General features: G+C 51.7%; 7 protein-coding genes across 7 annotated transcripts; 4 read left to right on the forward strand and 3 right to left on the reverse strand.

The window, feature by feature from the left end:
• Positions 1-3972: 3972 nt before the first annotated feature.
• CGCA056_v003947 (putative sterigmatocystin biosynthesis peroxidase stcC) lies at positions 3973-4874 on the forward strand (the record flags this gene model as incomplete). The annotated part of the gene is made up of 4 exons (XM_037319203.1): positions 3973-4078; positions 4143-4358; positions 4418-4714; positions 4768-4874. 4 exons carry the CDS (start codon positions 3973-3975, stop codon positions 4872-4874), a joined length of 726 nt encoding a protein of 241 aa, XP_037182246.1.
• A 3770-nt stretch (positions 4875-8644) lies between these two features.
• On the forward strand, positions 8645-10075 carry CGCA056_v003948 (uncharacterized protein; the record flags this gene model as incomplete). The annotated part of the gene is made up of 1 exon (XM_037319204.1): positions 8645-10075. The coding sequence occupies one exon, from the start codon at positions 8645-8647 to the stop codon at positions 10073-10075; it is 1431 nt and encodes a 476-aa protein (XP_037182245.1).
• A 120-nt stretch (positions 10076-10195) lies between these two features.
• ayr1-1 (NADPH-dependent 1-acyldihydroxyacetone phosphate reductase) lies at positions 10196-11381 on the reverse strand (the record flags this gene model as incomplete). The annotated part of the gene is made up of 4 exons (XM_037319205.1): positions 10196-10832; positions 10942-11110; positions 11194-11246; positions 11341-11381. 4 exons carry the CDS (start codon positions 11379-11381, stop codon positions 10196-10198), a joined length of 900 nt encoding a protein of 299 aa, XP_037182244.1.
• Positions 11382-12952: 1571 nt separating this feature from the next.
• Positions 12953-15586, forward strand: CGCA056_v003950 (uncharacterized protein; the record flags this gene model as incomplete). Its single annotated transcript, XM_037319206.1, has 1 exon — positions 12953-15586. One exon carries the CDS (start codon positions 12953-12955, stop codon positions 15584-15586), a length of 2634 nt encoding a protein of 877 aa, XP_037181312.1.
• Positions 15587-16181: 595 nt separating this feature from the next.
• Positions 16182-16685, reverse strand: CGCA056_v003951 (uncharacterized protein; the record flags this gene model as incomplete). Its single annotated transcript, XM_037319207.1, has 2 exons — positions 16182-16558; positions 16610-16685. The coding sequence occupies 2 exons, from the start codon at positions 16683-16685 to the stop codon at positions 16182-16184; spliced, it is 453 nt and encodes a 150-aa protein (XP_037181313.1).
• Positions 16686-18055: 1370 nt separating this feature from the next.
• Positions 18056-19120, forward strand: cctO-6 (Cyclochlorotine biosynthesis protein O; the record flags this gene model as incomplete). The annotated part of the gene is made up of 5 exons (XM_037319208.1): positions 18056-18287; positions 18346-18471; positions 18526-18647; positions 18702-18993; positions 19053-19120. 5 exons carry the CDS (start codon positions 18056-18058, stop codon positions 19118-19120), a joined length of 840 nt encoding a protein of 279 aa, XP_037181314.1.
• Positions 19121-20348: 1228 nt separating this feature from the next.
• On the reverse strand, positions 20349-21716 carry nob1 (20S-pre-rRNA D-site endonuclease nob1; the record flags this gene model as incomplete). Its single annotated transcript, XM_037319209.1, has 1 exon — positions 20349-21716. The coding sequence occupies one exon, from the start codon at positions 21714-21716 to the stop codon at positions 20349-20351; it is 1368 nt and encodes a 455-aa protein (XP_037181315.1).
• Positions 21717-23499: the final 1783 nt, after the last annotated feature.

Below are 23499 nucleotides of genomic sequence, written 5' to 3' on the forward strand. Positions count from 1 at the left end.
TGAATGTCCTCACGACTCTGGGGGGTCTTTCTTCGACATTGATGAATATTTCGTGCAATGACTACAGTTTTAGGGATTTTGGTCTGGGTCATGCTCCGATGTAGAGGCGATGTCGATCATCGAAGCTGTGTCTTTGACTGTCCAAGATGTTTGCACGAGACCTGGCAGCGATGCCTCCTTTGATCACCAGGTGCAGCAATTCGTCTCATCACGATACATCATAAAACCACCTAGGAGTCAACACAGAAACCTTTCATAGAAAAGTCTGGTTAGGTATTTTATCCAACGATGCATAATACATGAAACCCATTGTTGGGGGTAACACACGCAAGATCTGAATTGGTTTTACTAGCAGCTTTGCAACTGCAGGTACACTGATCAGCAATGTTCCGAGGCCCATCACTCTCACCAGTGGCCGTTTCGTTATGACGTGGTGCCAGGCTTCGAATTCAAGAGATGCTGTTAATGTTGAACCCAACATATGGGACTGTCCAGCAACACTTGACGCCTGAGGAGGATCTTTCAAATTGCAGAGCGCGGAGGCTCGTGAGGCGGAAAAGGTTAGTGGATGTATGAGTATACCTGGTTAGTAGTTTGTCGTGGAAGCCATCGCATTGATGATTGACGCCCTGTCCCTGAATCAGGTCAGAAGAACTTTAGCCACGGAATTCACGCTTGCTCCGGTCGCCAGATTGCATTTTGCTACTCAAAACAGTGCTTGCGGAGATCACCAACAACGGTCCTTAAAAGTTTCGTCCTTAGAAGCCAGTGACTTAGTAACTCCAACGCAGAAATTCTAGTGCATAGCAGTACACCAGAGATTACATGAAATAGTCATAAGCAGGCTACTTGGTGGTGAATGAACCACAAATCTGGATCTCCCCACCGTGAATGACATTCGCGTGGCTCCTGTGCTCACTATCTGACCCTTCAGCGTATTCTTCAAGGGCAGACTGCTCAGATGCTTCAGGTAGTGTAGTTGAATCCCGAAGAGGTATTGTAGTCGGGTAATTAAGACAAGGCCTTGGTAGTCTTTATCGCCGCATGAAAATGTTCCGAGGGCCCGTAGGCAGAGGTTACGGCCCAAGCTTAAACTCAATACCGCTGAACAGTAAATCCGCGAAATGGTGACAATTCTGGCTTTTACCGACCTCTACACGCCTTTTCGTAAGCAAACGACTTTACCACAAAAGATCTGGTCTTAGTCGCTTGATACACCGGGGGCCTTGACCACAGCGTCTGCTGTCCACCGTCTGGTCGCCAAAGCTTACTAGGTAACAAAGGACGTTACCAGCAGCATAGAGAAGATTGACCAAGAACACGATGCCAGTGACATCAGAAAAGCCATGCATGTGTGACAAAACCAACGATGGATATAAAGCTCCAGCGTTCGGCTATCGTCGTGTTGTTGAGCACCGGCCTCTGCTTGGTCTTGTCGCTCTGCTTGGTCTTGTTCGCGGCCGCAATGAACAATATCATCCTTGGTCCATAGTGAACATTGCAAAGCCAAGTATGAACCACTTGGCTAATGGGCTGTCATGAGCAACGGCTATCCCGGGTATCACGGGTGATCTTCACCCGCTGGACGATGCTTGGTGGTGCCGGAGCTCGTATCCAGCCGTTTAAGCCACCTTTCAACTTCCTTTGGGCAAAGTTCACGCCTTACCTTACTGGTCTCATTACCTTTCGGGTCACTTCACTAGTTTGTGCCCCTCGCTCGATAGCAACGATCACCGGTCGTACTATTGCGGCTATAGGAGGGGCTGTGTTGTACTCTGGAGCAATTTATATCTTAGAGCTGGCCGCTCCGATGAAGTTACGCCCCGTCTTGTTTTTCATGACCTCAAACAAGTATATTTAGCGTGGCATCGTTAGTGAGATCTCCTTTAGGTAGCCTATTCACAGACTCGGCCAGACTAATCTGGAGCATAAGTTTCTAGATCAATCTGCCCCTTGGCTCAGCTGCGTTCTGCGTCATGTTGGCTGGTCTTAGGGGATCACCTTTAGAGGCAGCAGTCTACCGTCCTGTCTCATACTCGAGTGGTGAGGCATCAAGCTCGGTGTCCGCAGATATGTCGAGATTGCAAATTATTTAAATGAAAGGTAACAATGACAAATCCACTGGGCACTGTCCTCCTAATACCTCCTATTGTGAGTTTGCCGCTTGCTCTTCAGTGAGATGAGATCAAATATTCAAGGTCGTCTGAGCGGTTTTGTTGTGTTTTGCTTTCTCGACTGCCGCTGTCGTTCTTGTGCAGGTCGGGTCTACGATGCCTCCGCGGTCATTAAACAGCGTGCTGTTCTTGGGGAGGGGCTTCTGATGACGTTCCCCTTGGCGGCAATGTTCGCGCGCAGCTTTTACTTGACATTCTACTTCCAGATTGTCCCAGACACGAGTACGACAGGTTCGGAGTTACGCACTCACTACGTGGGGGCCTTCACGTTGAGCGACATTGCAGTGGGGACCGGGATTACTCGCACCGGCATTCACAAGCCATTCTCACAGACCAGCATAGCCATCTTTGTTGCCAGCGCAAGACTCTCTACTCTATCCGTACAGCCCGAAGCCAACATGGAGACATACTTGGCTTAGGCATTAGCTCTCAGTATGTTAGCATCGGGGTTGGGGTTGCTTGGCAAGTCCCGTTCGTTGCAGTGCAGCGGGCGCGCAGTCTAAGCAACGAGGCTATTGCAAATACGCATGGCTTTCGCCAACTCTCTGCGCCCAGAATGGCTTTGCGACTACGCTACATAGGCAACTCGTTGCAACTCCCGGTCTGCAGCCAGAGCAAGTGAGTATTGTGATTGCGAACACGGTAGACGCGGCCGAATTGAGAAACACGACGTTCCTCGCCCCAGACCTCTTGCGACCATCGTTGCGTGCATTCAAGCATGCTATCATGTCAACTTTCATCGTGGCGATAGGTGCTAGTGGAAAGACATTTTCCTCCGGTTTCAACCTTGATTGAATACAGGCCACAGTAGGACAAGATCTGCGAGATGCCAACGCACGAGCATCAATAGGAATCGGCGTGGGCGACTCTGGCACTCTGACGGGTCCAGGGGCGAGTGCTTTTCAAAACACCGCCTCCTTCCACCAGGATCGCACTCGGGGACTGCGTTGAGTAGGATCGGAATGCATGCAGTCATAGGTATCCCTTGACCAAAGTTCCTTCACTGGTGGTTTGCTGATGTCGGATTCGTCGTGCTTGCGCGTGCCCGTGCGGTGTCATGGCGTATGACAGGATGCTACCTCGCATAGCATACATAGCCTAAGCTTTTTTGTAGTTTATTAGACTTTTCGCCAGCGCCCAAGCTTCGCGGGCCGCTGCGGGACACATTGAGTGCGGACTTCATGGATGTAGCAGCTTCCAGGCCGCCATCGTACAGCGTACCTGATGGACTCGGGATATCTTGTAAACCGGCGGCATGAATGTGAAAAAATGAAAGACACGACAACGCGCGGGAGCAGTCCGGAAATAGAGCTCTCCGAAGTTACCGAGACTTTTACCATGCTGATGATTACTTTCGAAAATGGTGCCATTGGCCAGAAAAAAAATTGGAAAGGGGTCTTTGGCAGCCCCGCTACCACCAGGCGATCGGGACAGCCCCTGATTCGGCATGTTCCCCATCATGAGGTTCCTTGCAGATGCGATTCAGGGGTGGAGGTGCAATTTTATATCACGTATCGTCGCCCTGCATCTGTCACTACACACGGCTCTGCATACTAATGGGGAATCGCGTCACATTTGGTCACCTTGACCGGCAACTCCGCGAGCTGACAGCCTCAGTGGGTCATTTCTAGAACGGGCAGCGGCTCTGGTCGACCACTGGGCTTTATCTACCCCACGATGTCCTGCCAGTTGCTACCATGGAGGACCCTTCTAACCACCGTTGCATCAAGTCCAGTCCTTCGTTCTCGGTTCCGGCCTGCTCGTTCCGTCTTTGCCAATCGCTATCCTCAAGTTCAAGATGATGTTCAAGTCCGCCCTCGTCCTCTCCGCTGCTCTCGCGGTGGATGCCTTCGCCGTGGTACGTCGTGGAGCAAATGACTGGGCTCCTCCTACGTCCGATGACCGTAAGTAGACTCAGTGGAGATAGGTAGCTCTGGGAGGAAACACCCATTAACATTCTTTTGACAGGCCGAAGCCCGTGCCCGATGGTCAACACCCTTGCCAACCATGGCTACCTCCCTCGCAACGGATTGAACGTCTCCCTGGCCGACCTCATTACTGGCTTTACAGCAGCTGTGAACTTGGATCCTGCTGCAACCACTCTCGTTGGACAGAAAGCACTTCTTACGTCTACAACCGGGAACAACGCCACTTTCAACTTGGACGATCTTGATAAGCATGGAGGTAAGTTAATCTAAGGACTTGGACTTAATCCATGCAAGTGCTAATTATTACTCACCCAGTCATTGAGCATGATGGCAGTCTGAGCCGCAACGATGTTTATTTTGGTGACAACCACAGCTTCAACGAGGAAATCTGGGAGACCGTTGCCTCCCATTTCGTCAACGAGACCATCTCTATCCCTACCGCCGCCAAGGCTAGGGCTGCCCGCCTTCAGGCCGCGGCCGCCGCCAACCCCGAGTTCAGTCTGACTGCCGACGGTGTTCAGTTCAGTTTCATTGAGACTGCACTTTACCTCTCCATCTTTGGCAACTTGGACGACGGCAACGCCAAGACTGAATGGGTCAAGGTTCTGTTCCGTAAGTTTAATGTCATGATATCTTGGGCAATCAAAGCTGATGTTCTACTCCAGAGGAAGAGCGCTTGCCGTTCGCCGAGGGTTTCACTAGATCTAACACTTCCGTCACGGCTGCTGGAATTCTTGGACTTGTCAGCAAGGTTGCTGCTGCCAGTGTATGATCGATGAAACTCATGGGTGATTTACGACCAGAAGTAATTAGAAAATTTGAGAGAACTTTTTCATCGTCACCTTTGGACTGTTGATTGTTGCGGGATGCTTTTTCTAACTCAGTTGGAACTCCATCAGCCTTGGTTCGCACGGAGGACTTCCAAGCCCGCTCTACTTCGCTACTGAACATGAGGATGGTGGTGAATACGCACTTTCTTCGTCTGCGATACGTTTGGCGACATCGCCCTTACCGCATCTCCAGAAATTTGGATAACCCTTTACCATTTCCATTTTCTGACTGCCGGGATAAGATCTTGTCTGTGGGTTTGGGAGGGGTGTGAGAGTGACATTCTTCCCATTCAAAAGCATCTACCTTCTCTCTTGCTTTTGTTGTTCTTATATCTGGCTAGTTGAGGCGAAAGCTGGACACCGTTAGGGTTGACAACTACTTGGGTGTTGACAGGAGAGGTACACCAATCTAGGTTTCCAGATAGACCTCGACAAACATAGCAGCTTTAGAACTCTCTGAGTAGAGAATTGGTCTGCATTATGTGCTGTTCGATTGCGTCTTATGATCTCTACTTACGCAGACACGTGTCAACTGCAGACTGATTTGCTTTATGTATTGTTCAATCCCACGTATGTCCCCTAATACCACTGATTCGCATAATCTCTTTTTTCCATAATGACGGAACAGGAAATCTTGTCGTGTCGCATACCAGACCACATGATGATTAATCGGGGATGTTCCCGGCATATGACAATTCTCGATTTTCGATGCGAAGTGAACTACGAACGGTTTGCACGTGCACTGCACATCTCATTTTTCTATGCGTGACCTGCAGAAGCTCCTTGGACTCAACCGAGATAGTCAAATTCGTGAGCGCCACTCGTGATCGTCGATGTAGCCTAGAAGATTCTGTCAGCAGCATAGTAACCTGATCCCTGAGCGACCCGCTCAATCTTATGCTCGAAAATATCGTCACTCTCCCGAGGTCCAAATTCAGCCAAGAAACGAAGCACAAGCCATACATTCTTGTTTGTCATATTCCATGAAACAGACGAACATGTGAAATATCTCGTGTATTGGCGCGAAGGTGAGGCATAAAGTCAAGCTGATAGATGCGTACTATATCCCCCGCAAGAATTCATTCTGTGTTGTTTTCTGGACAATGTTTCCACATCGCGATAACACGGCTGCTTTAGATGTTGATTGTTGCGATGCCCTGCGCTATCCACGGATCAAGACGCAACGTGTAGATCTTCCTCACAAATTATCTTGCTCGATCAGAATGCAGATCATCTTGAAAACACGTTGTCATCTGATATTTACTGGCGCGGCTATGCGAGTGCGAATGCCTCGGTCGAATGAAACAGTCGACGGCACAGCCAGGGTCCAGGGAGAACAACGAAGACCCTGGCAGCAAACCCCAGAACACTCGGATGATGGTGCGTGAGGGGCAGGCAATAGGAAGTCCGTCTAACAACCTGACGTATTGTCAGAGCTTAACAGCTAGTATCAATGAAACACGTGAACGTGATAGAGCCGAGGGCGGAAATCAGATGAAACTATTAAATGAACCAGCCATCGTCCACGACTCCCATCTTCAGTGAATTAACAGCCGCGAAAATTTTGCCTTGTGTGCCTAACCGCGAAGAATACCCTCAAACTACCTCATATTTTCAGAAACAATGAGCGAGAGTAAAGATCCTATGAAATCGACATGGCGCCTTCGCGATAGACGTCTATGGAAAGCTCATCATTGGATCATTGAACGACTCGGCCTACATCACGTGGACCTCGACAGGAAGGTCCCCATCCACGAGAAGGGCGATCCAGTTCCATACGTTCCGCACTGGCAGTTCCATCGATGGATTATCGTACACGCCTGTGCACCGCTCATTCTTCATCAACTTTTTGTGTCTTACACGGGGTATAGTCTGCATCCTGTGGCCGCCTTTATCTTCTACAGTGCTTTCATCAAGCTTATCGCTATTCATCAAATCAATATCATGCGCGACCTCGGCCATATCCACGGGTTTCTGGATGGTGACAAGCACGAGCGCGACAGCGTACCGGACAGGAGCGTGAAGAAGGTCTTACGATCGTTGATTTCGACATCGACATTTCGGTCCATGATGGCCGTTATCCTTGCGTACCGGAGCTACGAGGCCCCAAATACTATCAACTGGAAAATGGTACCCCTCGAGGTCGGTCTGTATGGGATTATCCTCGACTTTTGGTTCTATTGGTACCATCGACTTATGCATGAGGTCGACTCTCTATGGCAATACCACCGAACACATCATTTGACGAAACACCCAAATCCCCTCTTGGCTCTCTTTGCAGATTCCGAGCAAGAGTTCTGGGACATTGCCGGCATACCTTTGCTCACGTATGCGACTCTCAAGCTATTCGGCTTCCCCATGGGGTTTTATGAGTGGTGGCTGTGTCAGGAATACGTCATCTTCACCGAATTGAGTGGACACAGTGGCCTACGTATATACGCTACAACTCCATCGCCCTTTGCTTGGCTTCTCAGACGGTTCAATTGCGATCTGCTCCTAGAAGATCACGACCTCCATCACCGCAAGGGCTGGAAAAAGAGCGGCAACTATGGCAAGCACACGAGATTATGGGACCGAGTTTTCGGAACTTGCATGGATCGCATCGAATGCCCCGATGAGACGATTGACTTTGAAAACACGGTAGTTTTTCCACTTCTTTGAAGAACGGCACTAGAGGCCGCGCTAGGTATTGCGCGGGGAGCTGGCCAACATGAGTTGGGTTGAGACGAGGTAGCTAGAACTCACCGTACGTTGATGCCTGTGGATAAATAAATGAGATTGAGCTCACTGATTTCAAGGTGGTTGAGACGTGACTACATACTTATCACCCAAGAATCTTTCCTCATAAGCTCCTCATTCTCTAAACGCCTAAGTTATGATTTGGAGGGTGATTCAGTATGATCCAAGTATGCCATGAACCCCTGCAGTGTTTTAGTAGTACGGATAGGTGTCCAGCGCCTGTAATGGCCCTGGAATTAGGGCTGGATGCTGCTCTGACAAGGTTGTGCACAGAAAGGATCTTCAGCAAGGTTCCGTCCGAATGGACACCTGTCATGCACAACAACATGCCGATGCTGTCAGCGAAACCATCAACTATTCGCCACATGACTTGGCTTTCGAGATGGCTTTCGAGATGACAGCCTCTGCTACATGAACACTCGATGCCGAGCCCTCGGAAAAGAGAAGAAAAACGTCGGTTGAATCTCCGAGTCGTTGCCCAGACCAGACGGCTGCTAAATTGCCGTCGGTGCCACTCCGCCGGCAAGATGGTGCCGGTCTTGCGCAACAGGCGTTGAGACGCGGCCGGGAGCAGGGGCCTGGGTAAAATTTTTAGTGCCATCCCAATTGGCCTCAGCGCTTGGCGTCGCACAAAGGTGAGGACTCAAAAGACGTTGGACAAGGATCGGCAACATCCAAGCTGACGACATTTGGACAATGGAGTCATGCCATTGGCAAAACAAAACGCCATCCAAGTGGCCTTATCCACGTGACCGCCCGTACAGGCAAAGAGTGGGCGATTGCGTTTCGTTTGTTCCTTGCGCTGACCTCCGAGTCCTCCGACCTTCGCTATCATATCTCCGAGCCAACATTCCGACCCTGGACTTCAATTTTGAGCCTCCTTCGACTTATAAGTGCCGGTATGCTGCGCGAAGGTTCGGCATTACAGAGACAGCATTCATTACAATTCAGCTAGACGAAACTCAAAGCCGTCATGTCGTCTGAAACGTCGTCTTGGCTGTCAAAGCTTGCTGCTGAGAGTGGTTTTACCGCCATTGCTCGATCATGCCGCGACACCAAGGTGCTCTGCTTACAGCGCTTCGTGCGACTCTTTGCCTACGGCGCCTCGTTCCTCATCCTTGTTCATTTTCTTTCCAGTCTTGGTTTCTCAGATGAGAGAATCGGTCTGTTCATGACATTGACTCTTCTTGGAGATGTTGTCATCAGCTTCTTTCTCACAACCGTTACCGACCAAGTCGGCAGGCGCAAGATCTTGGCTGCAGGGGCCGCATTGATGGTTATGAGTGGCTTCGTGTTCGCGTACTTTGGCAACTATTGGGTCCTCGTTGTCGCCAGCATTGTTGGCGTTATTAGTCCCAGTGGGAACGAGATTGGACCATTTCGTGCTGTCGAGGAGTCCGTTCTGGCCCAGCTCACTCAGAGGGAGCATCGCAGCGACATCTTCGCGTGGTACACCCTCTTCGGAACTGCAGGTGCTGCTTTGGGAACCCTCACTTGCGGCTGGGTCGTTCAGATGCTCGAAGACAATGACTCGTGGACAACGAACGAGGCATACCGAGTTGTTTTCTTGATCTATGCGGCTCTGGGGCTCATTAAGTTGATGCTCATTTTGGGGCTCAGCTCCGCTGTTGAGGTCGGCTCAACGAGCTCAAAACCTGCCAACGACGAGACTCGACCACTTCTGCCCGACAACTCAGCCAACGAGGAAGACGACAGCAGATCCGGCTCGCCTTCACCTACAATTATCCAACGTTTGCGGTCTCTATTTCCACATATCTCTCCGCTCTCACAAACGATCCTCTTCCGGCTACTCATTCTCTTCTGTCTTGACTCGTTCGCCTCCGGAATGGCATCGCCCTCATGGCTCACCTACTTTTTCACGACGGTTCACTCGCTGCAGCCAGGATCATTGGGCACACTCTTCTTAGTGACGAACCTTCTCGCCACTATCTCCAACCTTGTCGCCCTCCCCCTCGCGCGGCGACTCGGGCCCCTCAAGACGATGGTCTTTACGCACTTGCCATCGGCTGTGTTTCTGTCCATGATCCCTATTCCCGGGCCCGGCCCTTCTGGTACTTGGATTGCCATGGCATTCCTGTCCCTAAGAGCCTGCACGCAGAGCATGGATCAAGCCCCTCGACAGGCATTCTTGGCCGCTGCAGTCCTTCCCAACGAAAGAACTGCTGTTCTAGGCGTGGTCAACATCGTCAAGACTCTAGCACAAGCTGGAGGAATCGGCGCCGCCGGCGTCTTGTCTGGCAAGAATCTTTGGATTGTTGTTCTGACGGGAGCAGGATTTATGAAGGCTTGCTACGACTTGTTGATGCTCGGAATGTTCCTTGGCCTGAGGGACCGAGAAGAAAGTACCGGAAAGTCTAGAACCAGGGACGAGGAAGAATCTTAATGTCACGTTAAAACGGAGGAAAATACTTCAGACTGAGTAGAATGCGTGGGTTATTCAACTTATTTATAATCAACAGATTGCATATCGAAGTACATCTCCCATGTGATATACGCGCTAGTATCACTCTACTCTCTTGACCCCTTCCTTGCGCACTATGGCCTCCAGCTTTGGCAGCTCAAATTTACTGTACGCAAGTTCATCTAAGAGCCATTCACCAAATAGTAATCTCGCCAACCAAACTGATCCTGCCATGCCACCCGCCCAGAACCAGTTCCTGGCACCGCCAAGCCAGCCTCCGAGCCAGCCTTCTCCCTTCAACGCTTCCGCCACCAGCTGACTGGCAAAGTCCTCTGTGCTGGCAGTAGCATTGTTCTGGGAGAATTTCAGACGCTTTGCGTACAGATCTTTGACGCGAGTATATAAAGAGTTGGGCGGAAGCTCGCGGTTAAGCTTTGCAATATCGCTCTTGACAGTGCCGGTCATGGATACCATCACCCGAACACCGAAAGGGCGCAACTCCTGGCGGAGTGTGCGGCTGTATGAATTCAACGCCCCCTTTGTTGCAGTATAGACTGAGCCAAAGACGTACGGCGAGACTGACGAGAGGGAGCTGATCATGATGATGAGACCTCGTGATGGGATCATGAGGGGCACGAAAGCCTGGACCATAGCCATGACACCGAACACGTTCGTCTCAAATGTCTGGCGCACCTCGTCCATATTGATGTCTGTAGCTGGGACGGTGTGGGTAAGGCCCCTATGCAAGAATTCGTCAGAGATGTAAGGAGCAAGGCTTGGCGAATTTGTTCGCGCGCATCTGTCATTCGGCTTGGGCAAATTGCACCTCTGGGGTGGGATAGCCTCACGCGTTGTTGACGAGGAAATCGAGGCGTCCGCCTGTCAACTCCGTCACCTTATGCTTGCACGCGGCAATGCTCTCGGCCTTGGTGACATCAAGAGCAATCGTCGTCATGCCTTGGTCCCCGAGGTCCTGGAGGACTTCCGGGCGCCGGGCGGTTGCGATGACATGAAGTCCTGAAAACGAAGCTGCGTGTGAGCATTCAGGCCGCCAATTGATTGAGAGTACTGTGGTGTTGGTGTGACACCAGACTGCCCACCTTTGGCGTGGAACTCTCTGGCCAGCGCGTGGCCAATTCCTCCCGGGGTGCAGCTACAGTCAAAAAGCTTGTCAGCACTAGACCCCTCCTTCGGCGACCCTTCTAGCGAGTCAGGCATGTCATTGGCGGCGGGCTGCGGTGGCGTACCCGGTAATAAGGACCGTTTTCTTGTTGGCTGGGATGTCCATCTCTTCTGTTGAGCGGTCTGTTTCTGGGTGTTTGGTTGATGATAGGAGAAGCTTAGGGCAACAAAAGTGACTGTGTTGAAGACAAAACTCAAGAGGAACAACGATCACGGACCTTCTGGCCCAAAGATCCCGAGGCACACAATGATGGGGCTTTTTGAAGACAAACATGTGGGCCGACGGCGCCCGCGCACGCGTCCGCGGAATTCCGCCCGAAACCATGGAAATATTTGCATGTACTTAGCTTAGTCATCGCAGATTGTTTGTTTCTTCATCCAAACCACCTGTCGTCAAAGCCTGTCCATACGCCGTGGTGGGTGGCTCGTGCTAAGCAGGAAAACTCCGCCGTAGCAGCTCGACAGCTTCATCAAAGCTCTTTGCAGTGGTCGGGTGTGTGTGTTATAGAAACTCTAAGCGGAATCCATAAGGTACATTTCGGCCGAGGACGGAGACATCAGCTGGAGCCCCTTGATTACGGAAGGCTGACCAGGGTGCTCGTTCTGCCATCTTTTTTGGGAAGACCACCGGCCAAACAACTCATTTTTATTCCTCCAGTTTTCGGGAAATCCGAAGGTGTTTAGTCAAGAATCTCCAAATGTATGGGGGGAAAATCTCTTGTCGGTCACGGGGAGTGTCGGCTCCAGGCCAAGCCTGTGCTGCAGGCTCTGGTGATGTGCTTCCTTGGCAGGATGGCCAATGTCCATACACGGTAACACTAAACGCGTATTTCCTGTGGATACGAGTCAGCCAGGAACATTGCCGTATCGTTGAAGCGGTATTTTCACACCGTCTGTCAGCTGGTTGCATCCCCCCGCACACTCAAATGCGGAGAAGCTGGGTCATGAAGCCCTGGCATCGGGCTCTCCCCAACTACCGGCAACCGAGTTTGCGGGGTTGCCAGGTACTCAAGACTTCTCCGCGCTCCCTGTTTGTTTTGCAGTTCATCCCATTGACTTCCTCGTTTTAGCTTCCCGGGAGCGCTGTCCTTCACTGGTTTTATACATTCTACTTCCGATGAAGCTATGTGCTGAAGCCGTGAACATGTAGAAGTTACGAAATGGTCTCTGAGAGGAGAAGCAAGCAAACGCGATGTTCAAATAGTCTCGCCTCGATACAAAATCTCAATGGATCACGCAGACGTCGTCCCACCGGCACTGGTACCCTGGGCTCGGGATTTCCGACCAAAAATGCTGCCGCTCCGGAGATCATCATCCTTCTAAGCATATCGCCCCGTGGGGTTGGGGATCCCACCTTGTTGGTCTGGGGACCCCGCAAGCTAAACGGCCCGATCCCCAGAGATTTCGGGCATTGCAAGACGAGATGGAGGTTGGAATGAGCTCATCGAGCCAGCTTGAGCTCGTCTGCGGCACAAAGCCCACCGAAGATGACTGCCGCGAGTCTTCTCCGGGCTTGCCAACATCGACCTCAGGCAGAGGCAGCAACAAATTCACGGGTGAAGAAGGCCCGAGTTGTTATTGCAAGATATATAATGATCTGCCATTTGGGAAAGCCCTGTGAGGTCTAGTTGATTCACAGGCGCAACTCCTCTTTGCCTTGCAGGTCCCTTCAATACAATGGCTGTCTCGATATCACAGCTATCTTTCGAGCACCACCGCCTGGCTCTTGGCATAGCCGAGTCAGAGCCTCGCATCTCGTGGAGGTTCGGAGGCAATGCTGTCGACTGGCAGCAGACTTCTTACGACCTCGAGGTCATCAGGGGTACCAGTGGCGCACCAAGCATTCACAGCGTCAACTCCTCCGACTCCCTGCTTGTCCCATGGCCCGAATCGCCTCTAAGCACGGCTGAACAAGCTACTGTGAGGGCCCGAGCCCATGGTCAATCGGGTCAGCCCTCGACACCGTGGTCCGACTGGGTCACTGTTGAGACTGGGCTCCTCAACAGCAGTGACTGGCTGGGCGCTGTTCCCATCGCCGCCGATAGAGACACCGAGATCGATGCTCCAAAGAGGCCAATCTACTTCAGAAAGACTTTTCCTGTAACAGCAAACGTATCAAGCGCTCGCCTTTACATCACTGCGTTGGGTTTATATGAAGCTGAGATCAACGGAAACAGGGTTGGAGATCTTGTGCTTGCCCCGGGCTGGCAATCATACAACTATCGGCATGTGTACGACACGTACGATGTTACCGAACTTGTCAACAGCGGGGATAACGCCATTGGAGTGGTTGTTGGTGAAGGCTGGTTTTCGGGTCGATTGAGTTATGAAGGCGGCTTCCGTAACAACTACGGTGACACCATTGGTTTGATTTCTCTCCTTGTTGTCACTCTCGATGACGGCAGCACCGTCGAAGTTCCTACCGATACCTCGTGGCAAGCGAGTACCGGCCCGATTCTCACATCTGAGATCTACAACGGCGAGAAGTACGACTCCAGACTAGAGGCGGACCTGGAGGGTTGGTCTTCCGCGGTCTTTGAAGCCAGCGGCTGGCTTGCTACAAAGGAGGTAGATGCGCCCAAAGGCGATCTGGTTCCACCTGATGGACCACCCGTCAGGCGGGTTGAAGAGAGGAAGCCTGAAGCAATTTTTCAATCGCCCTCGGGAAAGACCATCATCGACTTCGGACAGAACCTTGTCGGCTGGCTCAGGCTTACTGTTTCTGGGCCCAGCGGGACAAACCTCACTCTCCACCATGCCGAAGTCCTGGAAGACGGTGAACTAGCCCTAAGACCTCTTCGGTACGCCACGGCAGAGGATTCCATCATCCTACATGGCAACGGTAACCAAACATGGGAACCTCGTTTCACATTCCACGGTTTCCGCTACGCTCAGATCGATGGTTGGCCGGCAGAGACCCCATTAACGCCTGAGTCAATCACGGCGGTCGTGGTTCACAGTGATATGGAAGAAACTGGTTGGTTCGATTGCTCGAACCAACTTCTCAACAAGTTTCATCACAATGTCCGATGGTCTATGAAGGGCAACTTCCTTTCAATCCCAACCGATTGCCCGCAACGCGATGAACGTCTTGGGTGGACTGGAGATGCGCATGCATTCGCTCCCACCGCCAACTACCTGTACAACGCCGCCGGCTTTTTCAAGGGTTGGCACAAGGATATTTGGTCAGAAATGCAACGAAACGACTCCATGGTCGTTCCCTTCACTGTGCCGACCATCCCGCCAGAGTCTCCTGCCACGCCTGCTGCTGTGTGGGGTGACGTCGCCGTCGCTAATCCCTTCAATATTTACCAGGCCTACGGCGACCTTGATTTGTTGGAAGAGCAATATTCTCAAGCTCAGGCTTGGATTGATGAGGGTATCAGTCGCAACGAGGTTGGTCTCTGGAATCGCAGTTCGTTCCAGTTTGCGGATTGGCTTGACCCCAAAGCTCCCTCGGATGCCCCTGGCAACGCTACGACTGCGAAGATTCTCGTTGCGGATGCTTATCTCATTCACATGACGGAGTTTCTGGCCAACATGTCAGCAGCTCTGGGTCGGGACGATGCCGCGAAGGAATATCGCCGTCAACAGAACAACCTGACCGAGGAGTTCCATAACGCCTGGATTCGAGACGGCGCCCTCGCAAATAGGACTCAGACTTCGTATGCCATGGCTCTAGACTTTGGACTTTACACCGACGAGGAGCAGCGTTCTGCTGCGGCGCAGACGCTGCGTGACATCGTGGCAGAAAATGACTACCTCGTCGGCACGGGCTTCGCCGGAACTCCTCCCTTAGGGTTCGCTCTCCGCAACATCGGAGCTACGGAGGACTTCTATCGCATGCTTCTACAGACTCGGGTTCCCTCATGGCTTTACCAAGTTGTTCAGAACGGCACAACAACTTGGGAGCGTTGGGACAGTCTGTTGTCGAACGGAAGCGTCAATCCTGGCGAGATGACGAGTTTCAACCATTACGCCTTTGGCTCTGTTGCCAATTGGATGCATCAAGTTATCGGTGGCATCGCTCCTGCTGAGCCTGGCTGGAAGAGAATCGCCGTCGCCCCCGTCCCAGGAGGAAACATCACCAGTGCGGACGCCAAGTTCATCAGTCCCTACGGAGAGGTCAAAGTTCAATGGTGGTTTGAGAACAACACGGAGGACAATGCTTTGCACCGCAACGGCTTTCATCTGAATGTTCAAGTCCCGCCCAACACCAGGGCCGACATCACGTTGCCTAATGGGGGCGCGACCACAGAAGTTGGGTCAGGCTATTACGAATTCCATGACCCCAATTACCAGCTGTCTTAGCAATCTTTTCATTCTTTCACTTACCCAGTATTGTAGGGCTTGTAATAATTTGATTCGTTTGGTGTGATGAAGCACAAGCTTTACTTTCAGATGCCAGAACTTTAGTGCAAGAGTGAACTAGGTTGGGACTTTTGTCAATGAAACCCCTAGTGAAGCAATACTTCTATCCAATCAAACAGCTACATTTGACCTAAGCTCAATCTCCGAAACCATGTAATAACGGACTGTGCCTATTCATGTTGTTGGTGATGTCCCTTCTTTATTCGGACTCCGAGCCTTGGGAGCCGAAGGAGAGGTGACGAGTCAAAGTCAAGAAAGTCAACCCTGCCGCCGCAATCCTTTTCTGTAAACTAACATAGTCTCTAAACTCACTAAAGATAGATGAATCATACACATATATGCGTCCATATCTGTTTTTCTTTCGTGTGCTCGGGTCGGTGCAGTGCTCCTGTGACCTCAACACTCTTCGGGCCATGTCAGCGGGCGAGCAAACAGCGACTGACAATCATGAAACCAACGGCCTTGAACATGAATAAAATGATACCCCTATAACTTTACTACTAAAGCACTAGTTTCCGAACTAGTAAGAGCTAGTTTACATAGGAAGATAGGACTCATCCGCACTGGTCTCGGCCCTCTTCATTGGCAGGTAAGATTCATCAGCGGTAGTCTCGGCACGCTTCATGGGCAAATACGACTCGTCGGCGCTCGTCTCGGCCCGCTTCATCGGCAGATACGACTCGTCGGCACTGGTCTCAGCTCGTCGCATAGGATCATAAGACTCGTCGGCGCTCGTCTCGGCCCGCTTCATCGGCAGATACGACTCGTCGGCACTGGTCTCAGCTCGTCGCATAGGATCATAAGACTCGTCGGCGCTCGTCTCGGCCCGCTTCATCGGCAGATACGACTCATCGGCACTGGTCTCCGCGCGAGCCTTCATCGGGAGGTAAGATTCATCCGCATTGGTCTGGGCTGTTAAGAGTCAATAGAGATCTATAGGGAGTTCAACACTTTCCGGCCCACCAAGTCCAACATGGGGTGCTGTTGGGAGAGAAACGACGCAGGCTGCCAGAGCTGCGAGGAGAAATGCGGTCTTCATCTTGAAGCAGCGAGGTGTATGGAAAGCTTGATGGAAACTTCGAGAGATAACTTTAGCTTGAAGTGTTACGAGCTAATGAAATGACAAAGAGGACTGGATTCATGAAGAGCTGGAGTAAGTGTCCGCTTGCCTCTTATGATGGAAAGCGTTTGCATTGGCAGCCTCTAGGGGCGACTGGTTCGGAGCCCAGGGGCCAGAGGATATGGCGAGAGGAACTTTCTCATAGGAGCTGATACCTTGCTTGCTGATCCAATGGATCAATCAGGCAGGTGACATGGGACGGCTTTGCGAGCTGACGAATCGCACTTCTTACCTCTGCTGCTAGAGGATATGGTTGCACAAGCTATCAGCTCCACTTAGAGTCGCCACGGAGTAAGCGTTTTCCGAACGTCGCAAGGCGGTCAATACAGGATCATGAAGTTGAAGGATTTTACCCCATTCGAAGTAGCCCTTTGGGAGAAGGAGTCACAGCTCTCACTGGGGGCGACCTTCCCCATTCACATTAGCTTGATGACCCACAGCTGGGAGGATTCACACATACCGCAGAGAAACCTGGGAGTATCGTGAGTGCTAGACCTTTTCGCATAGTTTCGAGCAAAGTTAGCCACTATCAATTTGCCGTTTTGTTTGGTTGCGAAGCCTTCCTAGTCTACATGAGATGCAGAGAAACTCAGGATATCTAGCAACGTGACAGCAAGATATTTTCAGACCGACTGTCTGACAGACGCGTTCATAATTAACCACAGTACTTCGATGGATGTCATTACGTTCAGATACGTCTTTCGAATTCGATGCCTGCGGCAGCAAATGCTTATTCCAGCTAAGCTTGTAAAAGGGGGTCGAGATGCAAATCGGGCGGCGATCAGGTTGTGGGCTACCTAGTTCAACGAATAGACATGCTTAGATCTTTCGAATGACCTGAGAGCTAGCATATCTGGTTTAGCTGCTTTCTCGAAGGATTCGAGCACGCAGATACGGACAGAGGCCATGCGTTTAAAGACTGCTCCAGCCCAACTGGTTCAGAACGCCATCGTCAGATATGATGAGCGCATCGATAGTGACCTTCCAATTGCGGGAAGAAGGATCAGAAGTTGAAGCCACTAGATGTGCGATTGTCATCCAAGACGTGATATGGATAGCAGGCAGGGAGCGGGGCTGCAGTCGTTCACAACCCCTCGAATCCTTCAAGATAGAACGGTGGTAAGTGACTGACTACGCCGTGTCCCCCTCTACTCCTGTTTCGTTCATTCAGTTTTTCATTCGGCTTGTTTACTAGAGACTCGCGTTCACATTTGGGTTCCTGGTTCCTACCTGACGCCGGCAGCGTTTTGTGTAATATTTTATTCTAAAATTCTTGTGCTGCCTTTAGGATGGCCCGTCAAGAGAAGGGCTACACGCCCCTCTATTTAGATGAGAGATCCGCAACGAGTCTCGATAATGTTGAGGTCGAGCTGTCGGAAGCCCGATCAAAGCAGCCGTCGCAGTGGCACAGGGTCAGATCATGGATACTTCATGCTTTCTTGATTATAGCATACTCAACGATCTTCGTCATTTCAATGATCTGGGGCAGACCGAGCGCCGGGGTATTCAGTCAAATTGATTGTATGCTGAATAGTTTGCAGACATTACGTTTCAAACCAAACGCTGACCTTGATAACAGCCCCCCCAAGAGCTATCGGCGACAAGACTCATCTTGAAGTCTTCCCCATTCAAGGACCTCCACACGGGAAATACACTGGGGAACCTCGGCCTGAAGTTGATCAGGCTTGGAAAGATTTGCTGCAATGTCTGTGAATCTCCAGCTTATTTCACCGAGTCTATGCTGAATCCAACGACACAGACAACAATATCAGAGTATCAGATGGATGGGTACACCGCTGGGGCCGAGAACATGAAGCTGTAAAGCTTCCAGATGGCGGATACCTGGGCATGTTGAGCGTTTTCCATGAGCTTCACTGCATCGTATGTTCTGCTCGCGGTTCCGAGTGTGTTAAGGTCGCTAATTTAGGGCATCAGAAACGGCTTTATCAGACTCTGTCACCCGAGTACTATTTCCCGAACGCAACGGACAAAGAAATCGCGATCAACAGAGAGCACAACCAGCACTGTCTGGAGGTGCTTAGAATGGGGGCAGCGTGTCGAGGCGATATATCCATCATCACTCACATGTGGACCGACAAAGATGCCCAGCCCATCGTCAATCAGACGGCGCCTCACCAATGCGTGGATTTCAGTAAGGTCATGGAGTACTCGCGAGACAACACCGTGGACGTGTATCAGGACAACTACATTGTCCATCCAAAGTTCGGTCAGTGGAAACGTCCCATGAGAGAACAAACTTGAGCACCTACTAATCACGCTGTTCAGGCCCCTCGTTCCCTCATGGGCATAGCATCAAACCGTTCAAAGAGCAGGACATGGGACATCACCACTGATAGACATGGTCGACGGTGTGTTTTCGGGACTAAGATTAAATCCTGATGAGATGGTATAGAATTCCATGAACGGCCGAGGAACCTGTTGTTCGCTTTTGGAGATGCCTAATATGAATGTCGCGTTGGTGATTGAGGTGTTTACCAACAGCACGTAAAGTAAAGCAGAAGCGGGCTAAATGTTACGGAAAACAACATCAAAAAGATTCAAGATACTTCTTTTAAAAAGATTCCAATCCCAAAAACACTTGAGACAGACAGACATCTGCAAGAAAATGAAGAAATAACACCGGATGAGATGATGGCACTGGAGTGTTGACACTGATACCAAAAGTGGAGAACAGGCGGTGACCCCATATTTCGGTGAATATCCAATTCGTCCTTCCAGTTGGATCCTGACCGAAGGTCACGTGGCCTGAAATTTTCAAATCGCAGGGGAAAAAAAAAGTTCTTTGGTCTCCATAGCATCCACCCAAAGCCTGCGCCGACCACCTTCTTCCGCCGACAACCACCACCACACTCACGCCAGCTTAAACGCCGACTTCAAGATGCATTTGATGTACACTCTCGACGAGGCGGGCAACCGTCTGTACACCTTGAAGAAGGTTGTCGACGGCAAGGTCACCAAGTCCGCGCACCCCGCCCGTTTCTCCCCCGACGATAAGTGGTCGCGCCAGCGCGTCACCCTCAAGCGCCGCTTCAACCTCCTTCTTACCCAGCAGAGTGAGTACATGATCCTTTCCTATCGTGGTCATTGGTTCCAGTGACTAATTACCCCTCCACAGAGACCGAGTAATTTCCTAAAACCAAACGAACGGCATCTTACCATCATATACCCGGCCGAGACACAACCGTTCCGACCAGCATCACATGACGGCGACGGATTGTTCGACTGGCAGGAGAGAGCATCAGCACTGCGCAGCGTGGGGATAGAGCATAACGGTTCGCGGGTGCTCCCCGATCCAAGGCTCTGGCACATAAAAACTAAAGGCGTTGGGGGGAAGGCTTGTGTTCATGGGGAAACCGGAGTCTATTACACGGTCCGTTTTGGGGCAGACCGCTCTGCAATATCAAGCAGGAGCGACGCATTTAAGAATTCAACCTTGTTTTGTCTTCCCAGTCCTAAGAAGAGTGCCCTTTTCCCATCCGTCCATCCTTTTTGAGGTCTATCATGGTATCATGCAGAACATTTAAACATATCGTCGACCGCCACACAGCCAGACTATGCCGTCTACCTCTTCTTGCGCCCGTTCACGTTTCTTCCAGGGCCCAACCGCACCTTTCCGTTGTTGCTAGTACGATCACCTGTCAGGATGCTTGGTAGGTAATCCTCGTCCATGAGGTCCCTGCGACGGGCGCGACGGTTCTCACCAACAGCCTTCTCATACTCCCTCTGGTCCTCCGCAAAGATGAGGTTGGTACCCCAGTTGTTCTTGCCGCCGGCATATTTCGCCAGCTTGCCGCTGGAGGTTCCAGCGACCGGCTTGGGAATGCTGAAGACATTGCCTCTATTATTCCACTGGAAGTTGCGCTTCAGGTGGATTTTGAAGGAGCCGTCCTCCTCGGTGGTGCACGAGGTTCGCGTGAGCGTCGCTTGTCCGCAGCTGGGGCAAAACTGCTTGTCCATCTTTTTACAGACCTGGAAGCAGCCGTGGCAACGCAGAACCCAGGTCTTGAGCTGTGTAATGCGCGACATGGCAGGCGACAGCAGGGACAGCCCAATTCTCAGGGCGACGTTCTGCATGGCATAGTCAGAGGTGAGAATGCCCACCTTGACGTCGACTGCCGGCTCCGTCGGTTGGAGCCTCTTGCTGTCCTTCTCCTTGTGCTTCTTGACGTTGGACGGCGTGATCCAGCCGTCCTCGTCGTCCGATGCGTCTTCCTTTGCGACGACTGCTTCGGCGGTACTCTCTTCGACCGCTGCTTGCTCCTCGTTGGGCTTGTCCTCCTGAACCTCCAATTTCTCCATCTTTTGTGTGATGTCCGTCGTATCCGCATTCGCAGGCGGAGCTTGCGTTGTCTCATCGCTTGCCGTCGCCTCAGTCTCGGTGCTGTCTACATTCTCCTTCACCCCCGTAGAAGTCTCGTCTTCGACTGTCTCGCCTTCGACTGTCTCGCCTTCGACTGAGGGCACCTCTTGGGTAGCCTTGCCCTCAGCAGCATCGCTGGCGCCTGACCTAGGAGTGTTGGGGATGCGTTGATTGGGGTCCTTGCGAAGTCTTGAATCGCCACCGTTCTTCTCGACATCGAGCTCGTAGGTAAGAGCAAGCAGGTGCAAATCGGGTCTGCTGAGAACTTCGAGATCTCCAGTGCGGCGCGCAAAGTTGGTAACGAACTTGATGCTCTCGGGACGCGGGTTGCGCAGCTTGACGAAGGGCATGAGGGTAGTCTGGACGCGGGTGCGTGTGTTGACGTCGCGAATCTCGTCGATGATGGAGGGGAGCATGAACAGTTCGTCGGCCTGGGCGAGAAGGGTGCTCACGGGAGGGTCGTTCTTGATCAACGGACCGGTATCGAGGACGAGGGTGTGGATGGGCTTGCGCTCTTGGATCACCGCGGGGCTTGCGACCGCTGGAGCGGGCGCCGTTTCAGTAGACATTTTGGCGGTAATGGAAACTTTGCCAGTTGCTCCAAGCAGTCCAGAAATATTATCAACAGTCGAAAAGTTGCAGGGCCACTTCAAATGGAGTCGCAACGTGGGCGATGATTAGGAGAGGCGGCGATTGATTTTGAACGGTACGGGAAATTTCCTCTATCGCGGGGTTGTGGTGGGGTGTAATTTTTTTCGACAAGCCGGTGCTGCGGTACCCGTACGTGTCGGTCAGGTCCCCGGCCTCACCGCTCACCTCAGACCGCTCGCTCGGTGAACAGGTCGTAGCTCACCTCGGGCCCTCACCGCCCTGCACCCAAATTGCGATTGCAACATGGCCGCTCAGGTCAGGTGCAGATCAATTTGTACGTCACAGGGAATCCCATGACACCAGGAATACACCGACGCTACCGCCGCGTGCGCCGTAGGCATTGCTCAACATCTGCAAAGACCGATCACGACATCCCCAAGATCTGCATCTCCTCAAGTTCGGCAATGGACAGACGACGGCTAGCTGATCCGCCTGAATGCTGCGGAAAAGTAAGATCCCGCCAACCAAGGTTGCGATGAAGCTTGTGACTGTAACTATGCCAAGGACACGTCGGCTGTCGGTCAGTGTTGAATGGAATTGACTCGTCTGTGAGGTGCATCTGTTGGCCAGAGCATTTCAAGCTTGCGGTCAAATCAGAGTCAGTGATGGATGCTCTCAACACGCAATATGCCTGTGTCACATATCTCCTCAAACCGTTCAGAAGAACAGAACGGTTCCATGTAAAGCAATCGGGCACATGTCAGATCAAGATGCTCATGCAGCTGCCTCTGCGGCTCTCGGCGTCGGCTCTCGGCCAAACAGACCGACAGCCTTCCATGCGACAGAACAATGTGGAATATTTTGCGCTCTTTCCGGGTCTGTGTGTCGCGTGACCGTGCTCTCATCGGAGCCTCGAGTTTGAACGAAGCACCTTTGAAGTGATCCGTTACAAATGGTATGTAATCTATGTGTTCTAATCCAGCTGTTTCTTCTCCGGTCTCTGGTGTCTGGTGTCCAGTGACGACCGACTGCCGACCCGGGGATCTGGCGGTGGATGATGCTCCATTCAACACGGTGCAAGGTGAATTCCTTGGTCTAGGTATTCTTGACGTGGCTCTCAGTGGACCTGTTGGGCTTTTGCTTTCCGAAGCTGCCGTCAGGAGAGATGCGTGCTTCATTAAGATGACTTGAATTGTATAGCTTTATCTGTCCACCTAAGTAAGTAGCTATCAATGCCGAACAAGGAAGACTCTGTGTTTACCATGGTCTGTAAGTTACCTAGGTAGTTTAGGAGCCAGCTCCGTCTCACTGGCTGCCCTGTCCGTTGCAGTCGGTGGCAATTTTCAGGGCAATCTTAACGAAGCTGGGCCCCGTCATACCCCGGAGAGTTTTTCGGGCAACCGAGTTGGGGGGACGAGGGGCCACTGTGAAGTACCTACTTCGTCGTCAGACACCCCCCTAGAGTGTCTCCGAAAGAGCCCCGGCTACCTGCCATTTGTTGCTTTCGTCCGCGGGTAATGGTTGATGAAGAGAACGGCCACTCACTTGTGCCTGCATTCCGCTCCCTGCTTCCACCTGCCGTGCTGCGTATGTACACGACTGCTCATTGCCTTGCCTGTCCCGAGCAGAAAATTGTTCTAGCTACGGAAAGACCTCCTCCCATCACCTTTTGTTACACGTACAGCCACCGGCTACCTTGTTTGTTCCCCGGATTTATCCTGCATGTTTGTACCTACCGTTCACAGTAAACACTCAGTCGCA

Source organism: Colletotrichum aenigma (assembly GCF_013390185.1).
Source record: "Colletotrichum aenigma strain Cg56 chromosome Unknown KSG_Cg56_contig03, whole genome shotgun sequence".
In the NCBI taxonomy this organism is placed as follows: Eukaryota; Fungi; Ascomycota; class Sordariomycetes; order Glomerellales; family Glomerellaceae; genus Colletotrichum; species Colletotrichum aenigma.